General features: G+C 45.0%; 3 protein-coding genes across 4 annotated transcripts; 2 read left to right on the top strand and 1 right to left on the bottom strand.

The window, feature by feature from the left end:
• Positions 1–65: 65 nt before the first annotated feature.
• On the bottom strand, positions 66–1845 carry rpp38 (ribonuclease P/MRP 38 subunit). Of its 2 annotated transcripts, none has more exons than XM_018763060.2 (2): positions 1771–1845; positions 66–1292 (listed from the first exon to the last, which is right to left on the bottom strand). In XM_018763060.2, exon 2 carries the CDS (start codon positions 1261–1263, stop codon positions 418–420), a length of 846 nt encoding a protein of 281 aa, XP_018618576.1. In that variant the 5' UTR covers positions 1264–1292; positions 1771–1845; the 3' UTR covers positions 66–417. The 2 variants fall into 2 exon arrangements, with proteins under 2 accessions (XP_018618576.1, XP_018618577.1); XM_018763061.2 differs by having other exon boundaries at positions 66–1276; positions 1771–1839.
• Positions 1846–3524: 1679 nt separating this feature from the next.
• On the top strand, positions 3525–8034 carry acbd7 (acyl-CoA binding domain containing 7). The gene is made up of 5 exons (XM_018763092.2): positions 3525–3613; positions 4003–4078; positions 6914–7031; positions 7115–7177; positions 7768–8034. Exons 2-5 carry the CDS (start codon positions 4067–4069, stop codon positions 7839–7841), a joined length of 267 nt encoding a protein of 88 aa, XP_018618608.1. The 5' UTR covers positions 3525–3613; positions 4003–4066; the 3' UTR covers positions 7842–8034.
• Positions 8035–13320: 5286 nt separating this feature from the next.
• On the top strand, positions 13321–22849 carry crot (carnitine O-octanoyltransferase). Its single transcript, XM_018763091.2, has 17 exons — positions 13321–13424; positions 13933–14093; positions 14791–14915; positions 15008–15189; positions 15899–16023; positions 16107–16215; positions 17455–17548; positions 17688–17813; positions 18141–18242; positions 18668–18751; positions 18952–19059; positions 19290–19420; positions 19739–19862; positions 20070–20148; positions 20254–20347; positions 20436–20555; positions 21427–22849. Exons 2-17 carry the CDS (start codon positions 13976–13978, stop codon positions 21545–21547), a joined length of 1842 nt encoding a protein of 613 aa, XP_018618607.2. The 5' UTR covers positions 13321–13424; positions 13933–13975; the 3' UTR covers positions 21548–22849.
• Positions 22850–22855: the final 6 nt, after the last annotated feature.

Below are 22855 nucleotides of genomic sequence, written 5' to 3'. Positions count from 1 at the left end.
AAGATGCACAACTTTCTCTTGATAAAAACAATATATTTTTATCAAGCTCCGGTGCAGATTGTTAAAGAACCGAGGAATACGAACCAGCGCCATTTGAACATGACTATCATCCAGATCTCATCTTAAATACATGTTAAGGTATACCAGCATGGATATTTGATTGAATAAACTCATCTGAACTTCACTTTTGACCTGTTTGTGACTCATTAATTCAAAGCTTCACACATGGAAATGAATCACAATATTAAGTTTATCACCTTCTGTCTTATAAAGACAAATTTTTCAGCTTAGGAGCATCTGTGCCATTTAAAAAGCACCACACAAAGAGGACAGTCCCGAGCGTCCAGCTGTTTAAATAAATGAAATGAATGTTGCTTCTAGTTCAGAAAGTAAAAGTTATTAAAACACTAAAGTTCTTTATTTTTTCAGCTTCTTTGACTTCCGGACCTTTCTAGGGTTGGGAATAATCTTCTTAACTTTGAGAGGGTGCAGGCTGGGCATTGGTCTTGTCTCTGGTTCAGGTGCTGCAGAAGGAGACTCCTCCATTTTTCTCTTCCTTGTCCCAGCTCTGTTGCCGATAGCATCCATTGGCTCCGGAGTGACGGTTCCTTTCTCTGCAGGTTTGACCTTGACCTGCGGCAGAACCCCCGCCATATCGAAGCGGGGAACCCGGGAGGCGATGGCCCCAACTGCTGCAGAAAAGACAACGGCGTCCCTCTTGATGCCCAGCGCCAGGACACAGCGGAGCCCCAATGGCCCGGCCAGGCTCTCGCTGAGCCGGGGTACCTGGCAGGCGGGCACAGCACGACTGGCGCTCAGCGGGAGCAGGTGGGCGGTCATGTGCGGGGGTTTCACCGACTTGCACACCAGAACCAGGGCCAGTTGGTTCCGCTCGAGGCCACGTGTGACTTCGTTGATCCCAATAGCCAACTCCTTCCTGAGTGCCACATCGGTCCAGCCGTGCTCCACCTTGTCCTCTGACGGAGCGCCGGAAGCTTCTTTCGCCTCCTTCTCAGGCTCTCCTGCAGGCGTCTTGGTGGAAGGTTTTTTCTTCTTCTTCCCAAACCACCTGCGGTTCTCTTTCATCTCCCTCTTTTGCAGACCCGTCTCTGACAACTTGTCCTTCAGAAGGTTGAGGATAAACTGCATGTCCTCTCTGCCCAGAGGACTCCACTGCAGCGGGTAAGGGTTCTTGAGAGAAGTTTTCACCGGAATCGGCTTCTTCTTCTCCTTCTTCTTCGCAGATTTTCCTGGTGTCGACATTGCGTTCTCCTACCTGGCAGATCAACAACCTGGATCAGGAAAGGTGTGAAACAGCTCAGTTCTGGCACCGCACTGAGGAAAAAGACCGTTCTCTCCCCCAAAACTGCCAAAAACACTCCAGGGTTCATGATTAAATGCTTTGGTTTGGTACAATTTTACACTTAACTCAGAGCCACTGAAAACACAACATCTCAGCAAATTAACTGAAGAAGCCTGACGATGAAAGGAGGTGACGATGAAACACTTCTTTCACTGCAGTGTTCAACACTGTTAGTATAACTAAATACTTTTCAATCACAAAAAATATGCTTTTGCCAAAAGCAAATATCTACCAAAGAAATCAAATGGTTGTAAAATCCACAGAAGATCATGAACGTCTCCCTGCCTCCTCGGGACCAGTTCTAACCACCAACTCACTCCAGCGGAAGCGTTTTAAATGCGTTTCATACGTCTGCTTCTTCCGACACCACATTTATATCTCTAATCAACAATTTTTCCTTCTCTTACCTTAGAAAAAAATTAATAATAACAACAATCCCTACATGAAAACCACGCGCTCGCCTACAGACACCGCCATGCCGCTATTAGCTTTGAATTTCAAAACTTTATTGCGGATCCTGTCCGCGAGCAGAATACGTCACAGCTTCCGGGAGCGCTCCACCAATGGGTGTGCAGTTCCCTTTACACCATTTAGCTTTTCTCTAGATGTTATTTTGTATATCTAATAAAATAAGAGAGGTACATTTTAAGATTCTTCATAATGTCTGTCCAACCAACTCCCAAATTGCTACTTTTGTTGATCTCTCAAACTTGTGTTTTCTGCAAAGTTGAGGAAGAAACTTTGCTTCCTTTATTCTACCAGGTTAAATCTCTTTTTTGGGAGGACTTAAGTTGTTATTTATCACACATACACACATTTTCAGAACCGCTTGTCCCATACAGGGTCACGGGGAACCGGAGCCTAACCCGGCAACACAGGACGTAAGGCCGGAGGGGGAGGGGACACACCCAGGACGGGACGCCAGTCAGTCGCAAGGCACCCCAAGCGGGACTCGAACCCCAGACCCACTGGAGAGCAAGACTGTGGGCCAACCCACTGCGCCACCGCACCCCCCTATCTGATTATACAAAATTTGAGTTTAAGTTTTCATTGAAAGATATATTTCTTTATTTTTCTGGCAGCGACCATGCTATTGATCTTGTTAAATTTTTCGTTTTGCATTGTAAATTTTTTATTCACAAAAACAAATTTCTCAAGACTTTACCTAGATTCGCTGTCTTTCTTGCTGAGATTCCCCTTGTTGTAAACTCTGTTAAACTCATTGATAACAATAAGAATAACAAGTTTATTAAGAATTATGACCACATTTTTCGTATTGAATGAGATGCTACTGTTATTTTTTTCCTTCCTTTTTCTTTTATTGTATGTTTTTGTATTTCAATGCAGTGCTGTTCCTTTTCTGTAAAAAAAAAAAAAAAAAATATTTAAAAAAAAAAATTCTCTAAATGTTAAGTCTACTCGTTTCATCTTCATCGAGGGAGAAGCTGCAGGGGTTGGACGTGAGACTAGAGCCAACAACTTTCAGGTTTGGTATTAGCTTCCTCCACAGAGACTTTAGAAAAAAAAAATTAAAATAATAATAATAGTTTTAATCTATGTTAAAGTCAAAAATACATGAAAAAACATCAACATAATTTAATTTAATAATTTAATTACTAACTAATTGGATACATCATTATTATTGTTCTTATTATTCGCAATAACAATATGGTTGCTATTGTTGTTATTATTATTATTATTATTATTATTATTATTATTATTATTAACAATAACACATGGTTATTATCACAGTTTTTTAATTTGTCCCAGTTCACACTTTCTCAAGTCCCAGACTGATTCATTACTTCGTTCTGTGCAGCAAGGGGGGAGCGGTGGCGCAGTGGCGCGGACAGGGTCCCCTTCTCTGGGGGGTCTGGGGTTCGAGTCCCGCTTGGGGTGCCTTGCGATGGACTGGCGTCCCGTCCTGGGTGTGTCCCCTCCCCCTCCAGCCTTACGCCCTGTGTTGCCGGGTTAGGCTCCGGCTCCCCGCTCCCCCGCTTGGGACAAGCGGTTCAGATGGTGCGTGTGTGTTTTGTGTCGCAGGGCGGGGTTCTCCTGAAGTAGGCGCCTGTGCAGGAGATCTCCTCTCAGCCAATCAGCCTTGCACAGGCTCTCCTCTCAGCCAATCAGCCTTCGCTCGAACCTCCGCAGTAATAAACACTCCCGCACTGCGTGTTTCTGTTACTGTTCTTTACTTTGTGTCCCCGCCTTGAGCAATATGTAAGAATTGGTGGACGATAGGAAATGGAGGTGGGTTTTGCGGGGGGTGTCCTCGCAGTCAGTCCGTTTTCAGTGCGGCATGATGTGTCCGCGGTTAAACCCCACTTTTATTAAATGTTTTCGCTGAAACATTTTTACACTCGTTCCGCATATTCATATATACGCTTGACTACTGTGTTACCGGGTTGGCTCCGGTTCCCCGCGACCCCGTATGGGAAAAGCGGTTCTGAAAATGTGTGCGTGTGTGTATGTGTGTGTGTGTGTGTATTATACAGCGTACAGCGTGGATGACGTGTAACGGCTGATGAACTGGGGGTGGTGGTGGGGGGGGGGCTCTACGGGTGACCCGCTCTCAGCCAATCAGCGATCAGTTTCTTCCATCAGACGATATAATTATTATGGTATTTATTTTTCAACAGAGAACCATCTGGGATTCGGCGTCGAGAGGATCGGGCTGCTGGAGTGAACCCGCTGAACATCATCATGTCTCTGAAGGTAATCATCATCATCATCATCATCATGATATTTATTCATAGTCATCATAATTCCCCGTTTTCGGATTATATATGTATCGCACCGGGTACTTTAAACTGTGTTGCAGCAGCTGCAGGTTCCGGACCGATCGCGGCGTTTTAACATGTCATGATCTTTACTCTAAATTGTTACTCATGTTTATTGGGAGCGGGGGTGCGGTGGCGCAGTGGGTCTGGGGTTCGAGTCCCGCTTGGGGTGCCTTGTGATGGACTGGCATCCCGTCCTGGGTGTGTTCCCTCCCCCTCCGGCTTTACGCCCTGTGTTACCGGGTTGGCTCCGGTTCCCTGCAACCCCGTGTGGGACAAGCGGTTCCGAAAGTGTGTGTGTGTTTATTGGGAGCAGTATATAGTTTATGTCTCCGTTGACACGTGGACCGTACGGCGCGAACTTTGTTCACTGTCACCCTACAGAATCATAAAAGCGAGCGATTAAACCTCAGTTCTGTGAAGCATCTGGCGGTTTGAACAATAATCTCATAATTCTCAGTCCTTTCAACGTCCTGCATCCCAGATGTGGTTGAAAAAAAATCATAGACGTTCGTTTCGCCTATTGGAAAAATAAATAGCGGTTTTAATAAATAAATAACATTTTATTTCGAATAAATTTAATATGGATTAAATTGTTCCAATATGGAAACATTTACATTCGTATTTTATGGAGACATGGCTGAAAGTTGAAAGAGACCCTTTCAAACTGTCTTAACTGTTTTTGTTCAGTTCTTCATTTATTGCCTTTATATTCTACAGTTACAAGGAGGTCACTTTTACCGCTATGCCCAACAATAAAATATTAATATTATGGATATCCTTTAGCTCAGGTTTTCAAAAAAATCTAGTTAGCTATAATAAATATATATTATAAATTATATAATAAATATATAATTTATTATATAATATATATATTATATAATATATAGCTATATAAATATATACAGTTAAGAAAAAACTTTTGCAGAATATATATTCTGCAAAAGTTTTTTCTTAACTGTGAACAGGATTAAAATTAAAACTAGTTTAAATGACTAAAAATGTAACCTGTAGAAAACTCCTGTTCAGATCATGTTTACAGACTGACATACAACATGTAGCCATTGTCACCTTTGTTCATTCTCGCCACTTTGGTCCCCATGGTAACAGTAGGTATTGTTTTATCAGTGCCGTTGGGCTCCCCAGCACTGGAGAACAGGAGACATGAGCTGTAGACATTGTGGAAGTGAGTTGAATCAAGATGGCCCCACATTCCTAATCGGTTGTGTCCATTTTACTGACATCTGCCAGCTACATGTATAAAAAGAGACCACTTTTTCTCCACTACAAACAAATTTAACAAAATTAACAAAGTGTTAAAAGTATAGAAATTGGAAAATGTCCAGCATGAAAAGCTGTCAGCATGAAACCATCACGTAGTGCGGATGGACAACGAAATAACAGCAAGAGAACAAAGAGCAAAGCGGTCGTGTGGCACCAGTTTGCTCCAAGGTGCGGACTCGAAGAACAGCTTGAAAATGTGTCGTTTGCTCAGAACGGATGTGGGGAACCTGCGAAATCTGGAGAACAGCGGCGGTAGAGGTGTTCCCTCACCTGTCTAGTTAGACTTCAATAATCGATTAGTAATTAATCATTTCAATTTATGTGCTGCTTACTGCCTTCAGCAAATGCCTTTTGCCCAAATCACACAGCCTCACCTGGGGAGAAACGAGCACCAGGAGTGACCCATAGACTCCATTAGAGACTCTGTTAAAGAGTTGAGTTTGAGTTTGAGTTTGAGGTTGGGTTGGGTTGAGTTGAGTTGAGTTGAGTTGAGTTGAGTTGAGTTGGTCCTTGGATCACAGCCTGGATGAGATGCTACTTTGGCCTAAAGAGAGGTTGACACATACACCTGTGTATTAGATATACCCTGACATATGTTTGCAACAAGTTAAATATCTATGTACATTCACCGCATGAATAGAGAAGTGTAGTGGTTAGAACTGCTGCGTACTGACTGAAAGGCTGCAGGTTTGCATCCTACCTCCAGCTGTAATGCATTTGAGCAAGATACCTCAACTTGCTCCAGTAAAATTACCCAGGATGGATAATAAATGGATAAATAATTAAGTTGCTTAATGTTGTAAGTTGTTTTGGAGAAAAGCATCAGATAAATGAATAAATGTGTCAGCAGGAGTTCTACTGTAAGATCATCATCATCTGCATCCATAATGTTTTCTTTTATTTGACCCAATATGACATGTGGAAGTTCCAGAATCCTGTTATGTGTGTGTGTGTACCACGCTTTTCTGTTTACCACGCTTACAACACCAAGTGCTTTTCGCGGCAGCCGGACGCTTCAGTCCTCTGCACGTTGCAAAGATGACGTATAAGGTGACTGTAGAATTAATTTGGTAAATTATAGGGGAAGTTTTCTGTAGACACCTTTAAAATATTGCTTATGTGAACAGTTCATAAAAGCAACGAAAAAAGCTGCTGAAAACATTTTTAAATTATGCTTTTGACAAACATTTTAGTATTGCTTCTCCTTATTTTAATGTTTATTGTTGATTTTCTCTTTTTGTAAAGCACTTTAAGCTGCAGTATTCAAGGTATAAGAGGTGCTATGCAAAGTTATTATTGTTTTTATTACATTTAACTTTTACTTGCACTGTGAGTTAAATATTTGTCTGTTTTTTTTTTTAAAAAAAAAAAAAAAAAAAAAAAGTGCTCTACCTTGCTGCATGCGCAGCACACTGGTGTGACACTGAAAGCAATAAGCTGGAATCTGTGTTCCGCCTCCTAACGAACGCTGCTGTTGGGCTTCAAGGCAGAATTTGAGCAAATCGCTGAAGATGTGAAGAAGGTGAAGACGAGGCCCGAGGACCAGGAGCTGCTCGACTTGTACGGACTCTACAAGCAGGTCATCGTAGGGGACGTGAACACAGGTACAGGGGCCCCTTTCGGTCCCTCGTGCTTTTTCGCGGCCCTTCGGTCCGAGCTCTGAAAATCTGCTTATCATCTTTTGCAGAGAAACCGGGAGTGTTGGACTTGAAAGGGAAGGCAAAATGGGAAGCGTGGAATTCCAGGGCAGGTAAAAATATATATTATATTATATTATATTATATTATATTATATTATATTATATTATATTATCACCATTAGCAGCATGTATACATTCCCCCACAAGCCGAGGCTATGTTAGCATTAGAAAAGCTACATGAAAGGACTTCAAAGTTTCAGTCTAATTCTTCTTTCTTAACGCATTTATTTCAAGTGTTTTTTCTTTCTGCTGCTCTTGTTCAGAGGGCTGCCACACAAAATTTTGTTGTATTTCATACCATGATGTAGTATCTCATTATATTATATTATATTGTAATCTTTGTTAAAAAGTCAATTCTGTTTTAAGTTTTAAACCACCATTATCAAATGTTGTTTTTTCAGCCTGATTCTCAGTAAATGCCCTTGTTTGACACCCCAATCTATGGTTTTATTCCCAGAATATTAAGTGACACTGATTCTCAGTGAATTTAAAAATATACAGTATATGTATTTTTGCTGTATTTGCATGAGTTCGGAATTTTGAGCAGCTATAAAAAGTGTCTTAATTGAACTCCATTGAGGACTGCACTGACCATTGCAGTACTTTGTTTTTACAGTGTTTTTTACTTTGTTACCCCACAGGGATGTCCAAGGATGATGCCATGACTGCTTACATTGCTTTAGCAAAGGAAGTCATCAACAAATATGGGATGTGATCTTAAACAAAAATACAGTCATGGTCATCCCACGTAGAAATCAGAGTCCACCTCCCTTTCTTAGATGCTCCTTTAATTACTTTTTTCCGATGATTTTAACGTTTTCTTTGGATTATCTTTTAAAGTCAATTTAAGAGCCGTGAACAGATACAGTTTAAAAATGTGGTTTTTTTTCTCCTTTCTTAATTGTCCTTGGACCACAATGACAAAGTGAGTAAAAAGATTCTGAACTAACTGGTCTCATGGCTTCATTCATATAGTAAAGGCTCAACCTGTGACTGCTTATCCCGGATGTCAGCAATGCTGTAAATATGGTACTTTGGACTCGGATTCAGAGAAGATAAACAAGGAATAAATTCTTGGAGCTGTTTTACTAATTTCATACCGCGGTACCGCTGCGATCAAGCGCTCCGTACGTCTGAAACCGTATTTCTGAATGAAGCTACGCACAATGGCATATTTATTCTGTTTCAGGTCGGGAAACTACAAATAACGCGCTGCTCAGCCTAATCTGATTAACGGATCACGTTTCTTTTTCCAGAAGAAGGGGAGCGTGTTCGTTTGAGCTGTAGCTCCGTGTGGCGTGAAAGCGGCTCTCGTGACGTTACTAAGGAAATCGAGTCTTTGTGGAGCGAAGGCCTTTCTTCGCGAGTCTCCCGTGTCCTCGGGTGACTCTGGCAGCCGGCAACTTCCATTCAAACCGCTAGAATGGTCTCCGAGAAACGGAGTAACGGGGCCCGACGGGACCCCAGAAACGCTGTCGCTGAGGGGGTCCCTGCGGCCGACTTCGGCCGCCGTGAATGCCGGGAGGGTCCGAGAGGGAAGACGTCAGCGTCTTCGACTCCTCCGTCCGTCCTGGACATTATTTTCCAGTTCACCACAAATACTGTTACTGACCTGGTAAAACTCACGAGTACAGTTTCATCAATAGTTGCTGAATGGATTGCGCTGCCGATATGGTCCACGTTTGCTTTGCATTTATGCATCTGTCAATATCTTCTCCGAAGCAACATACAAAAACTGAACAACGGATGAAGAGCTTTAGACGCAGACAGGATTACAGACACGCAGGTCGTCTGATACCACCATGTTGCTGGTTCACATCCCTTCAGTAGCTCCTATAGAAGTGACATTCAAATAGCAAATACGTATATGGATGATTATAGCAGATGGCTTTGAACTCCTTCATGTGGCTGTCAGGAGAGCAGGAGAGAAGTGGCTCTGAAAGAGATGGGTTTGAGACGCTTTTTGAACATGGGAACGACTCAGCAGTTCCGAGGGACAGAGGGAGTTTGTTCCACAAGAGTGGGACCAAAGCTGAGAATAAAGACTTTCGATTTTAGACCCCTTATGTGGGCAACCAACACAGAAGGCGAGAAGTAAGTGTTCATCACCTGGATGCAGGTGAAAGTGAGATGCAGGTGGTGGGGAATCGACCTCAGTAATGAAAGCAACTGAAAGTTACTGTAGTACAACTAATAGCTGACGTTCCTTTCAAGCCTTTATATGCTCAGGGGGACTGGAATTCATCATATCCTGTGGCCCTCCAGATGGATTTACAGTATAATAGAGACTCATCTCGGGATTTGACCACAGCCTTCCAGACGCAAGTCCGACATTCCGGCCGCTCCTCTATCAAATGCTTCTCAAACCCAATTGTGGATCCGCGCCAACTGGTAGAATCCACAGAACTGCAGAAACGGCACAAACCGCACGTGATTAAAGCAGGAGACAGTTTGTGGAAGTCTGCGGCCACTTCCTCAGGCTTGGACAGGTTGCACCATCACTGGGGAGGTATTGGTTGAACCCCCTGCTGAGCAGATCCATCAGGCATCAGCATCGCTCCACTCTTCATTACAGCAAATAATGTAGGCTTAGAGGCTGTTTCCTTTTCATTTACTGCATATTTCGCCTTCATGCCAGTCACAGAATTCTTGTTTAAATGTTTATCTTCATTAGAGATCGAGAAAAAGAATTTTTACCGGCAAAACAAGACAATGAAGTTGGGAATTCCTTTGAGGAACGAGCACAAGGTCATGAACTCTGCTGCTTCAGATGATATTTTTTTAAACTGCTGAGTTGTTTGAAATTTTGTACTATTATGCAACCATCCATCTGTTATCAATAATCACCTGTCCAGTGCAAGTGAAGGTGGTCCAGTGCCTCTCCTGGACGTATAAGGGGTGAGTCAGGGTACACCTTGGACAGGACACCAAGACACACGGACACACGCACACATGGACTTCGACTCATATATTACTGTTCACTTTCAGATTTGAAGATGAACACATGTTCAAAGTACAAAATCTGACACTGGATTCCCCCCCCCCCCCCCAGGACCAATAAAGTATCTATATCATCTCACAGCACCTGGGTGGGGCGAGAGGATGTGGGTTCGATCCCCGTTCAGTCTGTATGGAGCTTGCATGTTCTCTCCATGTCTGCGTGGGTCTCCTCTGGGTGCTCTGGTTTCTTCCCACACTCCAAAGACATGTTGTTCAGGTTCACCCACAGTGTGTGAGTGACAGAGAGAGAGAGTGTATTCCCCTGATGTATGGATGAGTGACCCAGTGTAAGTAGTGTATCTAGCAGTGTAAGTCACCACGGTGAATAAGGTTTGTGGGATGATAACACTACATAGAGTTCATTGGAAGTTGCGTTGGAGAAAAGCGTCTGCTAAATAACACACACACACACCATCTGAAACCACTTGTCCCATACAGGGTTGCGGGGAGCCGGAGCCTAGCCCGGCAACATAGGCCGAAAGGCTGGAGGGGGAGGGGACACACCCAGGACGGGCCGCCAGTCCATCACAAGGCACCCCAAGCGGGACTCGAACCCCAGATCTACCAGAGAGCAGGACCCGGTCCAACCCACTGCACCGCCGCACTCCCCCTCTGCTAAAAAAAATGTAAATGTAAATCTCTATCTATCTATCTATCTATCTATCTATCTATCTATCTATCTATCTATCTATCTATCTATGCCCCTACATTTCTCAAAAAGTTGAAGATGAATCCTAATTATAACTGAAATTAATAGGCTCTATATATATTGACACAGACACGACGCATGTCCTATCTCGCTGCTAAATGCGGACTATAATATTCCTGACCCCAATGGCATCCGGCGCAGCACATCAGACCACGACCCGCTGGGTGAAGCCATGATAAACAATATTCAAAAACAAAACACGTAATGAAGAAATCAGAGCAGAGAAGAGGTCCTGCCTTTGTTCCGGAACGCTAAAGAAACGTTCCAGAACTTTCCAAATGCGATTAAATGTGCCATCGGGCCTGACGCTGAACGACACTTCTGTCTGTGCTTCATTACAATTAGTGTTGTGGGCCAAAGGGATTTGATGAATGTTAATGTCATGTTTTAAAGGAAGTTTGCCAAATCATCCAAATAAGACCCCTGTGACAAAGCGAGTGAAAAGATTCTGAACTAGACACAGATTTGGGGACAAAAAAAGAGATTTTTTTATAAATGTGAGTTGTAATTAATGAGGCGTGTAAGGAAACCAGAGCTGAAGATGCAGGTGCTGGCTCGAACCAGGGAAATTCGAGTAAAAGGGGCGTAAAAGAGGCCCATTGACCCGCGGAAAACAATGGCCTTGCTCGGGGCCGGCAGGGGCCAGGAATTCACACACACTGGAACCTTTGTCTGCGCCGCTGTAAGGGAATGCTCGCCCAAGCGTAGCCGTCGCCAGCCAGCCAATGGGGTTCTGCCGGAGGCCCGTTGCGGAGCGAATCGCCGCCGTTGGCATGGGTTGCCGCTTCTAGCGGCAGACCCCTGAACCACAGCCAGCCGGGACACTATTCACCAGCTGGGAGGTGTCATGGGAACGGCAGCACTGGACACAGTCCACGGAGTGTGTTACAGCCACATTTCAGTCCTGTAAAAGAACCAACACGCTTTCCAGCTTTACTCTAGTTAGACATAGCGGGACCGTGGCTGTTGCGCTTTCCGCACAAACAGAGCCAGTATGGTAAATACTTTACCCTGCTGTGTGTATTTTACTTGGGAACACAAAAGTGGCACCTGCTTGCAATATGCCATGTCCCTAGCCACTACACCACCTAGTGTCCCCTATATGAATGTAGAACTCATGTGCAGAGTTCAGAACGTCAGTGTGTTATTGTGTTGATGCAGTGACGCAATTGGTAATTATCGTAAATCAGCGCGTCTTTGTTTTATTGACCAGCTGCCAGATTTTATACTGTGGTACAGAAAACTGATGTATAACAGGGTTCGTCACTGCTTTTACTTGACCACAGTGTGCCTTTCTATATCTTATTGCCAAGAAACGCAAGGGGTTGCTGGGAAACGCAGGATGCGCTAGGTGTGCGATTTCAGGGTCGGAACCATACTTTTCCCTGATTTTGGAGTGTTTCGGAACTGGGGCTGGCCTTGATCTGTGTAATCTGGCGGGCAGGTCCTGCTGCCCCTACGTGTGACTTAATAACACTCATCCTATGAAGAAGAGTGGCATTATGGACTTGTTTTAATAAAGGGGCAATAGAAGGATGCAGCAGTAATTAATTGTTATGAATAACGATTATAATGAAACTTATTTCTGAATCCTTTGGCCCCCCAGTTTTAAGTAGGGCTGCTGTCTCGCAGGGGCTGGGTGGTGCCAGAGCACATGGGTTCGGTCCCAGATCAGTTTGCATCGGTTTCCGCCGGGTGCTCTGGTTTCCTCCCACAGTCCAAAGACACGCTGTTCAGGTTCCCCCGTGGTGTGTGAGTGACAGAGAGAGTGTGTGTGTTCTACCGATGTATGGATGAGTGACCCAGTGTAAGTAGTATATCTAGTAGTGTAAGTTACCGTGGTGAATAAGGTGTGTGGGCTGATAACACTACATAGAGTTCGTTGGAAGTCGCTTTGGAGAAAAGCATCAGAAAAATGAAGTAACACAAGTGTAATAGTAGACCCACTTGACTCCTCAAGTGCCCCCCCAGGTTAGTGCAGGTGTTCAGTCTCGTCTTTCTCTGTTTTCTTGAGTTTCCTGATGTATTCTAATTTTTATGTTTATTCAGAGAGAATAACCTCGTGCAAAAACATGACTATTACTGTTACTACAACAAATAATAATAATAACAAAAACAACAATAGACAGCAGGTGGCGTAACCTTTAGAGAACTGAATTGCAATGGATGGGGCAGCAGAGGAAGCATAGTGATTACAGCAGCTGCACTTTGACTCAGAGATCACAGGTTAAAATCCCACCTCCTGTTGTTGCGCTTACCCTAAATTACCCCAGTAAGAGCACTGCAGCTGTATAAATGGGCAGGTCGTTCTCAGTAGCTTAGTATAGAAAGCAGGATAAGCGTCAGCGCAATGACTTCATAGTTCCGAGCTCTAGGGGGCGCTGTTGGGTTCGCAGTGTCCCGAGACACAGGGAAAAGTGAGCGAAGAAGAGCGAAGCCCCGCCCCACCCCGCCCGCTCAGCCCCGCCTCGCGGTAGCTCTCAGTAGGTGAAAGGTGAGCGCGAGCAGCGCTCGCAACACTCGCTTAAGGGGGGAATAGAACAAACTGTCGTCATTTACTGTGGCCGCGACGAAACGCTAGACTTTCGCGTGAGTAGAAAATATCCGAGAACGTGCGTAAGACAGACTTTTGTTACTGCAAATGACGCGGAAGTGTCATTTTTATCCACACAGACAGAGACACAGACACCCACGAGTGGGCTCATTTCGGACGGATATCGTCGTGGGTTGCTGTTGTTGTTTTGGAAGCGCGCTCTGCGCCTTCCTCGATAAAGGAAGTTTTCTTCGTTCGGAACACTTTCCCGGCGCTGCTGCTGCTGTGTTGTTATTACAGACTTACCACAAAAATCACTGTAATTTTTCCGTCATGTATTTAAAAAAAAAAAAAAAAAAAAAAAAAAAAAGGCAAGGGACCGTTGAGAGCCCACTGGTGTTTTACTAAAGTATTATAATTTATATATAATGTGGGTTTAAATTAAAACGATTAATTAAAGCAAGAAGAATCCTGTTTTTTGTCGCGAGCCTGTGTCGCCCCGCACGCGCTCCCTTCTTCTTACCGCAGCTCACGCGCTCTCTCCTGCTCGCTCCCCCACCGCAGGCTCGTTCGTTCGAACGGTTCGGGTTCATACATTCATTCGACCATGGAGAAGCAGGCGTTCGTGGCCCCCGAGGAGGAGCGTACCTTCCAGTACCAGGACTCGCTGCCCCCGCTGCCCGTGCCCCCCCTGGAGAAGTCGCTCGACAAGTTCCTGGAGGCAGGTGGGACCGTGGGTCCGAGCTGCGGGGCATTGTGGGCCGCGAGTGTCGATTGCCTCTGTTTAATTATTATTCAGAGTCTGTGTGCAATGCGATGATGATCTCGCGCACACACTTGTCAGAACCGCTTGTCCCATACGGGGTCACGGGGAGCCAGAGCCTAACCCGGTAACGCAGGGCGTAGGGCTGGAGGGGAGGAGACGCACCCAGGACGGGGCACCAGCCTGTCGCAAGGCACCCCAGGCTGGACTCGAACCCCAGACCCACCGGAGAGCAGGACCCGTTCCAACCCGTTGGATGTCGCTTTGGAGAAAAGCGTCTGCTAAATAAATAAATGTAAATGTGTATTTCACTTAAAAGGGGGTGTGGTGGCGCAGTGGGTTGGACCGGGTCCTGCTCTCCCGTGGGTCTGGGGTTCGAGTCCCGCTTGGGGTGCCTTGCGGCGGACTGGCGTCCCGTCCTGGGTGTGTCCCCTCCCCCTCCGACCTTGCGCCCTGTGTTACCGGGTAGGCTCCGGTTCCCCGCGACCCCGTATGGGACAAGCGGTTCCGAAAATGTGTGCGTGTTTCACTTCAGCGTCAAATTCCCCTGTTGTATAATGTGCGACTATAAAAAGATGGAACTGTGGATGTTAACTTTTCCAGTAAAAATGCAACATCGTCCTGTTGTGTGGCTGCCTTGTGCTTCCCTCCTGCTTTAGTGAAACCCTTTGCGACCGAGGCCGAGTTTCGTGCCACCAGCGCCATCGTACAGCGCTTCGGTGCCGGTGTCGGCAAAGTGCTCCACCAGAAACTGCTGCAGCGAGCCAAGTCCAAGAGGAACTGGGTAGGTTTTCCTGCATGTCCCGTTGTACCAATCTGGGTACTCAACAGTTTCTTTGAACTTGACATTTTCTTTGGTTTCCTCCCCTCGTCCAGCTTGAGGACTGGTGGCTGGACACGGCGTATCTGGAGGTCCGCATTCCCTCACAGCTTAATGTGAACTTCGGGGGTCCAACACCCTACCTGGAACACTGCTGGCCACTGCTGGATGGCACCCAGCTGGAGAGAACTAGCATTAGCACATGGCACACGCTGCAGTTCTGGGACCTCCTCCGCAGGTTAGAGGAGTGGGTGGGGCGGTGGGTGTGAGAACCTTATTGAAGAAGGGCGAGACATGATTGCCAGATAATTCCAAAATGCTCATGGTGGGGGGCATGGTACCTACAGAAAGTTCAAGTTCAATTGTTTTTGCATGTGAGAATTGATTAATGAGTCTGAACAGGAAACGAAGCCTTCTGTCTTCCCAGCTCTTCTGCATTTATTTCCAGCAATGTAGGACACTTGCGTCGCTGTGCCTTCACTCTTCTATCCAGTTCACCCCATACAAGTGCAAGGACTGTCACTTTTCGCTCATTTTGTAGCATGCTGCAACACTCAGCAGCGCTGTTGAGCAAATTCCCAGCATGTCTTGTACGTATATTTTGCGTGTTTTTGTGAGTTGCGTTGGTTCACTGCGCTGGGTCATGTTTGCAGAACTGTACCTGGAAATGCGTACATCCAGCCAAACGATCAGAAAGCAAAGCAATCGAGGTATCAGCATCAGTGTTTCTTTATCATCCTGGACAGATGACAGTCAAATCATTCATTAAATGAATCGTTTGCTGATGGTTGGAGCAGATGTTCCCGCTTCATGTGCGCACAAGGTCTGTTTCTGAGGATCGCTGCACTAATCATTTTCTCAGCTGAACCGGTTTAACTTGAGGACCACAGCTGTCTGGAGTACAGAGCTAGGGGGGACCCTGAACAGTACCTTTCTCCCAAATACAGGGAGAAACTGGCTGTCCACAAGGTTGGAAATAGGCCACTTGATATGAACCAGTTCACCATGTTGTTCTGCACCTGCAAAGTGCCCGGCGTGACCAAAGACACCCTGTGCTCTTACTTTATGCCAGGTAGGGGCCCGCCAAGCTGTGCGTTAACAACCTGGTTCTGATTGTTTTGGAACGGCGAGGAATGAATGTGGTGTTTGTCCCAGAGAGCAAAGGTCCATGTCCATCCCACCTGGTGGTCATGTGCAGAGGGAGAACCTTCACTTTTGACACCGTTTACGATGGATCCATCCTGACCCCTCCTGAACTCCTGAGGTACCCTGATAGATTGAGCGTCTGAATCCAAAGACAGACTGGCTTTTATTTAGTCCCTCTGTTGGACTTGTTTATATTGCAGCAAGGGCAAGGTGACAGTCAGGGCACACTGTCTTTTTATTGCACTTACCATGAATCTGATTGTGATTTAGTTCACTGTCAGTAAATGTAAAAAGGAACACAAGTGAACAAATTACTTCTGGCTAAAAAAAAAATACATTGTTGTTAGTATTGTTACTGAGGCAGCTGGTAGCGGTTAGAGCCTAATGTTGCAGGTTCAAATCTCACCTCCAGCTGTAGTACCCTTGAGCAAGGTACTTACCCTGAATTGCTCCAATAAAGTTACCCAGCTGTATAAATGATAATGAAGTTGCTCTGGAGAATAGTGTGAATTAAATGAGTAAATGTAAACATATTGTTCTTTATTCAGCTGACACCTTTTGTCCAAGGTGACTCTCAGTGATATGTTAATATAAGGCAAAAGTGCAAACTGGGCTGAAAGACTACGGTCAGATGATGATAGTTTAGCGTCTCGTGTTGTGGCACAACCAAAGAAATGAATGTAATGCAGAAATAAATGTGTAACAACTCTGACTTCTTCATATAGTGCTCTTACACAAAATATACAGTTAACAAAGTGATAAATGGCAAAGGAAATAAATGATGAAGGCAGTTTATGAATTAGTTTACTGAAATACGCTGTCTGGTTGCTGAGGGAAGGACAACAAAACTCCCAGGCCTAAGAAAGAGGAGGGGAAAAATAGACCTCTGGGCCCCAAGTAGCAGTGGTGGCCCAGCCATCCTAGGCATTCTAGTGTGTTAGAATGGTACGTTTCCATCGGCTGATCCTTAATTGGCATCAGTTTGGGCAGGATGGACCTGTCCATCCAGCCCAATCCAGCAGGCATCAGGGTGCGGTCGGTGCCAGGAGCTTCCCAAATGGCTCTTGTGACTGGTAGAGTGCCATTGTACCTCAGGCAGATGATTATGACTTATAAAAGGTAAAGGAAATTATTAGGACAAATGGTTATGTGACCAGCACAGTAAGTAAGGTTAGTGTTTAGTCAGATATTTACAAATCCGTAAGGAATGCAGTGAAATCTGGGAAAGGTCAGTAGTAGGAGGTGCGTAAGCAGGTCTGACATATTGGCTGAGTTTTGAAAGGGTGAAGGAAGGGTCATTGGTTTCCCTCTGTGTTGCCAGCCTGCAAAGCATCTTTCCTTGTGGTTCTGTTCTTAGACAGTTCACCTACATCAGGGAGACCTGTGATCGGGAGCCAGTAGGAGAGGGGGTCTCTGCCCTGACTACAGAGGAGAGAACTCGCTGGGCAAAGGTTAGTTCTCACTCCTCTCCTTGAGCGTCATACCACTGGAACATCCAGGCCATTGTCCTTTTGAGTAAGTTATGTTGAATCTATTTGTATGTTTATCAGGTTCAAGTTTTACTGTGAATAAATGATTATTGTGATGCAGGCCCGGGAGTATCTGATCAGCATCGACCCCAAAAATGAGGCTATACTGGAGACGATTCAGAGCAGTCTCTTTGTTGTAAGCCTGGAGGACGCCAAGCCGTACGCCACTCCTGAGAACTACACACCGGTGCGTTGGCATTTGCCCATAGATGAACCATATTGCCCACCCATCAAAGAAACACTTTCTTGAAGGGCTTTGAACCAATTACTGAAGGTTGTTAATTTAGAGGGCTGTTATTATTTTTAAGCTGACCTTTGCGATTTGATGTGAAACATTAACTCACTGCCCATGTTGACAGAAGCCTTGTGTGTGCATGCATGCAAAGGTCACCTGAACACTTAGTGTGTTACTTGTGAATTCAGGTGTCTGCAAGGTCAGTTTGGACCAGCGCAGAGCACCACCAATGAGCCCCTTGAGCCATGGCGCTCACTGAATTCTCATTCTTTCTTACAGCTGTCTCTGGAGGCTTTGACTGGAGACCCGACCATCCGCTGGGGAGACAAGTCTTACAATTGCATCTCTTACGCAGATGGGTCGTTCGGCTCCAACTGTGACGTAAGGATTAGCATCTAAATTTATTAGAATTACTGTTATGTCAGAGATTTGCCCAGAGTGTACAGACCTCACATTGTAACTCAGCAAGCGACTTGCTTACAATGATTTACCCATTTTTGTACATCTGGGTAATTTTTACTTTGTCATGTCAAGGTAAGTATCCTGATGAAGGCTACTGTGGAAGGAGCGGGCATTTGAACCCAGGTCCTCCAAAAGGAAGGATGTGACTAACCACACTGCTACAAATGCATAGATTTGAGCCCTTCCGTTTATAATCTGAACGTGTGTGTTACCTTTAAGTAGTGTTACACAGGGAGTGTTGTCCACTTGCCTGGTTTATGGCTGAAGTATAGTACTAGCGCCCCCACGTGGTAAAGGCTGACACTGCTGATGAGAAGGACCCTGACTCTGAGCGTTTTCCACAGCATGCGCCCTATGATGCCATGGTACCAGTGTCCCTCTGTCACTACGTCGACCAGCAGCTGAAGGCCAGCGGAGGCAGGTGGGAGGTAGGCGGGGGGACGCCAATTCGCAGTGCAGCCGCGAGGGTTTTGTTCTCCTGTGTTTGCACATCTTGCCTAAACGTTGCAGTTTGACAATTTGCCGCAACGGGAATTCAACACACTTCCATCACGTGCAGAAAGAGCCAGAAACAGCCTTGGCTCTGCCACGTTTGATTTCACCCCCCCCATTCCCCACACCCATCCAGGGTTCCAAGGTGGTGCGCAGCATTCCTCTGCCTCAGGAGCTCGTCTTTACGGTGGATGACAGGGTCCGTAGTGACATCGCTCTGGCCAAGCAGCAGTATTCTGAGGCTGTGAGTCACTGTCTTTTATTGATCACAGTTCTTCAGCTGATGCCTTTGACTGTGGTGTTAGCATTTATGATATGTACAAAGTATGTTTGTGCTTCCTTTTTTATTGGCATATTTTCCCATTTGGTGCAGTCGAGTTCTATATCAGTGCATGACTTCATAGTAAAGTAGTCTTCCTCTGACCTGAACCTTTGCGCACTTTGCGACTTTGCGGTTTCTCTGCGTATACACAGGTCCGGGACCTGCAGCTGGTGTCCTATGCCTTCACGTCCTTCGGGAAAGCAGAACTCAAGAAGAAGAGGCTGCACCCGGACACCTTTGTGCAGCTCGCTCTGCAGCTGGCCTACTACCGGCTGCATGGCGCGTGAGTCCTGAGCCCTCGCGCGCTCCACATTCTTAGGAGTTTTTAAAAAAAAAAAAAAAAAAACTCCTTGGGACAGTAGTGCACGGTGGCACAGTGGGTAGTTCCTGGGATGTGTGATTGGATGTGGCTTTGGGTCCTGCTCACTCTGTGTGGAGGTTGCATGGTTTCCACATGTTTGCATATGTCTCCTCCAGGTGCTCTGGTTTCCCCCCATAGTCCAAAGATGCGTTTCAGATGGATTGGTGACTAAATTTTTTCCATTTTGTCTGTGTCTAACGTTCGGTGAACTTTGCCCTGCTGCTCCTCTCTCTGCCTCAGGCCTGGCAGCTGCTATGAGACGGCGACCACGCGCCAGTTCTACCATGGCCGCACGGAGACCATGAGGTCCTGTACCCTGGAGGCCCAGCACTGGTGCAGGAGCATGCTGGACCCGACAGTTAATGTATGCATCCTCTGGCTCCCGTTTTCCACCTTCTACTTATTTGTAACACTCCCGTTTGTCACCAGAGTCTAATCTATAACACAGCTATGATGTAGCTGCAGCTCAAAAGACAGCTGCGGAATACCTGGCACGACCTGTAATACACTTGTCCAGTACATGGGGGCTCATGCTTGTGTTAGAGCGCACATTGCCTTTGATTTCCTTTAGATGGACACCAAGAGGAAGAGGATGGAGGCAGCTTTCAGCAAGCATAACCAGCTCATGGCGGATGCCCAGAACGGGAGGGGTGAGTGTTGGACCTCAGGAGTCCTCCCCCTTATCTGTAGGCAAAATGATTTTAAGCTACAGCCTATGGCGTGGTGTTTGTATTTTTTTATCTATTGATTGTCAGGCTTTGACCGGCACCTTCTGGGCTTGTCCCTGATTGCCAAAGAGGAAGGACTTCCTGTGCCAGAGCTCTACACTGACCCGCTCTACTTCAAGAGGTAAAGTACCCTGTAAATTCCCACCTTTTGGGTGGGACTTCATTCACGCAGTGCATCAATGTGACGTAAACCCCACGTTCTCTCTTAGCGGAGGAGGGGGGAACTTTGTCCTGTCCACCAGCCTGGTGGGCTACACCTCTTCGCAGGGGGCTGTCGTTCCCATGGTTAAACACGGTTACGGGTTCTTCTACCGCATCAAAGACAACAGGTATGTGGTAACCCCCAGGTCAGCCCGAGCGGGAGACATTTGACTGTGAATTCCTGGTACTGTATACATGAGTGACTTTACACTGTAGCCCGAGACACACCTAATGTCAATAAGGTAAAACTTTTAATAATTGACACAGACATGTGACTTAATGACTGACTTTGAAGTATGTTGTGATTTATTGATCTTTCACACATCAGTTAATGTGTGTGGTTCTTTGTGAGTTTTACTACCTTATATCAAAGGTGCTGCAATATAGACTCGGCATCATAAAGTTAGAAATTTTGCAGTCATGTTCCAGTGTGTCTTAACTTTATTTTCTTTAGTCTCTTTTGTAGTGGAGTGAACACAACCCGTTTTTATCCGCTGAGGTTAAAGGTGACCAAAAGTTCTTTTGAAAAAGTCGAAGCGTGTATCCACCTTAATTCACCTCACTTCCACAATGTTTATAGCTCCTGTCAGTAATCGGTAACAAGACAAGTCGTGGCACATCTTTACAAACATTTTTCAGTCATTAAGTTTTGATTTTAATGTATTTAATATTAATGACCATGTTAATGTGTTTTCATTTATTATAGCTATGTGTAAGAATTCTGCAGAATTGAAATAAATTGCAGGACATCTGTGTTTTAAACTTTTTTTTTTTTTTTTTTTTTTTTTTTTTTTTGATTGTGACTTGGTGGTAAATGAGATTTTTGGATTCACGAACAAAATGGGGTTACAGACAGTCCTGCCTGTTTGTGAAATGAGCCAGTGTGCTGTCGTCCGTGTGTTTTGGTCCTCAAAGTACATGCTGAAATGGACCTTCAGACTCCTGGGATTATGTTCAGCTGCTGTATGTTCACTCTGCTCTTTTCTTGGTCGTCCGCAGGATCGCGGCCTCCTGCACGGCCTGGAAGTCCTGCGCAGAGACGGATGCGGAGATTCTCTTCCGGAACTTCCGTGCCTCCTTACAGGAGATGATGCAGCTGGCCATCTTGTCCCAACTGTAGACCTCGAACCCGCTCAGCCATCTGTTGGAATCAAGCACACAGCAATGCAAATCTTCATGCAGTAACAATGCAGGCAGAGTCATTTTTATATCCTTTTTTTCCATACCTCTCCAGAAGAGGTTTCTGTGTAATTCAAAACGTACAGTTTTCTTTATAATGTCACACTAATATATGGAATGTTTCTCTTTCTGAGGTGGGTTGATTCATGGCAACCAAGGTGCTAATTTGGAAAGGGGCGTGCAGTCAAACTGAGCTGTCTTCGAGAAGGAATATTTTCACTGAGCACATAAGCTAATCATTTTTAATGACTATTAATCTGTTGTCTTTGTATTTCTGCACGAAAATCTCAGTACATTACACTTTAACAGTGAATAGTGTTCTAAATGACATTCACCCTCTACTCATTAAATTGTAAGCAGACACATTCCTTGTCATTTTTTGTAACCTAAATCACTGTGAAAGAATATAAACTATTGCTGGTCCCGTTTTTGTATTTACAGTTGGTCTGGATGGTGACTCCTCTACTCATGGTGATTTCCATGGCAACTGCTGCAATTAAGCTACTGTAATTGAGTCTCCATTCTATTAGGAAAGAGCCGCAAGGTTGGCTCGTGTTGCTTTAATGGATGACTTTTAGGAAATGATCTTTTTTTTTTTTTTTTAATGTAAAAGCCTCTGTGAAGCACTGTTTAGAGATGGGTTGTTGTCAGAAAACTGCATAGAAACAGTACAGAGAGGAGTGGGAGGGAATTTTAATGGTAAAAGATGTTTTTGACTGCCTCATGTCTGTGAAGTCAGAGCAGTTGTTTGATAACATTGCTAAAGTTTAAACCTTTTAAAAATTTAAAATGTTAATTTCTGCATGAGTGCAGCTGCAGCTTCTTTAACCACCTTGGGGGGGACCTGTTCTCTGTACCTTGGCAGTCTTTTCCGTCTTTTGTGGGAGAGTTTTTCTAAAACGCTTCCCCCCCAGTCAATATGATCTGAGTTAACATGACACGGAGAGATGGTAAAAAGGTTGGTGTACCATACTGGAGTAACTGTAACCAAGAAACGAGAATCTCTTTATTAAACTGTTTTAGTATTAAACACTTTGAGCTGAAATTAAATGTGCTGCTTTGCTCTGGCAGAATTTAACATTGTGATAAGGTTAATGATTTTTAGTACTTACTGTGATAAATCTGATTTCATTTTTAAAGTTCTGAAAATGAAACTGATGGATGGCTGAGGTGTTGCACTTGAAACTGACAAAATAAACATTCATATTTTTACATAATATGCAAGAAAAATCCCTCAAGTGGGAAATTA

The sequence above is a fragment of the Scleropages formosus genome, chromosome 18 (assembly GCF_900964775.1).
Source record: "Scleropages formosus chromosome 18, fSclFor1.1, whole genome shotgun sequence".
NCBI lineage: Eukaryota > Metazoa > Chordata > Actinopteri > Osteoglossiformes > Osteoglossidae > Scleropages > Scleropages formosus.
This window is presented reverse-complemented; position numbering and strand designations above follow the sequence as displayed.

Excerpts from the sequence above, each read along its gene's own strand:
- rpp38 (XM_018763060.2), bottom strand. The coding sequence starts at position 1,263 with ATGTCGACACCAGGAAAATCTGCGAAGAAGAAGGAGAAGAAGAAGCCG.
- acbd7 (XM_018763092.2), top strand. Across the intron at positions 7,032-7,114 it reads CGTAGGGGACGTGAACACAG|AGAAACCGGGAGTGTTGGAC; the intron begins GTACAGGGGCCC and ends CATCTTTTGCAG. Across the intron at positions 7,178-7,767 it reads AGCGTGGAATTCCAGGGCAG|GGATGTCCAAGGATGATGCC; the intron begins GTAAAAATATAT and ends GTTACCCCACAG.
- crot (XM_018763091.2), top strand. The coding sequence starts at position 13,976 with ATGGAGAAGCAGGCGTTCGTGGCCCCCGAGGAGGAGCGTACCTTCCAG. Across the intron at positions 18,243-18,667 it reads CGTTCGGCTCCAACTGTGAC|CATGCGCCCTATGATGCCAT; the intron begins GTAAGGATTAGC and ends CGTTTTCCACAG. Across the intron at positions 20,348-20,435 it reads GACCCGCTCTACTTCAAGAG|CGGAGGAGGGGGGAACTTTG; the intron begins GTAAAGTACCCT and ends GTTCTCTCTTAG.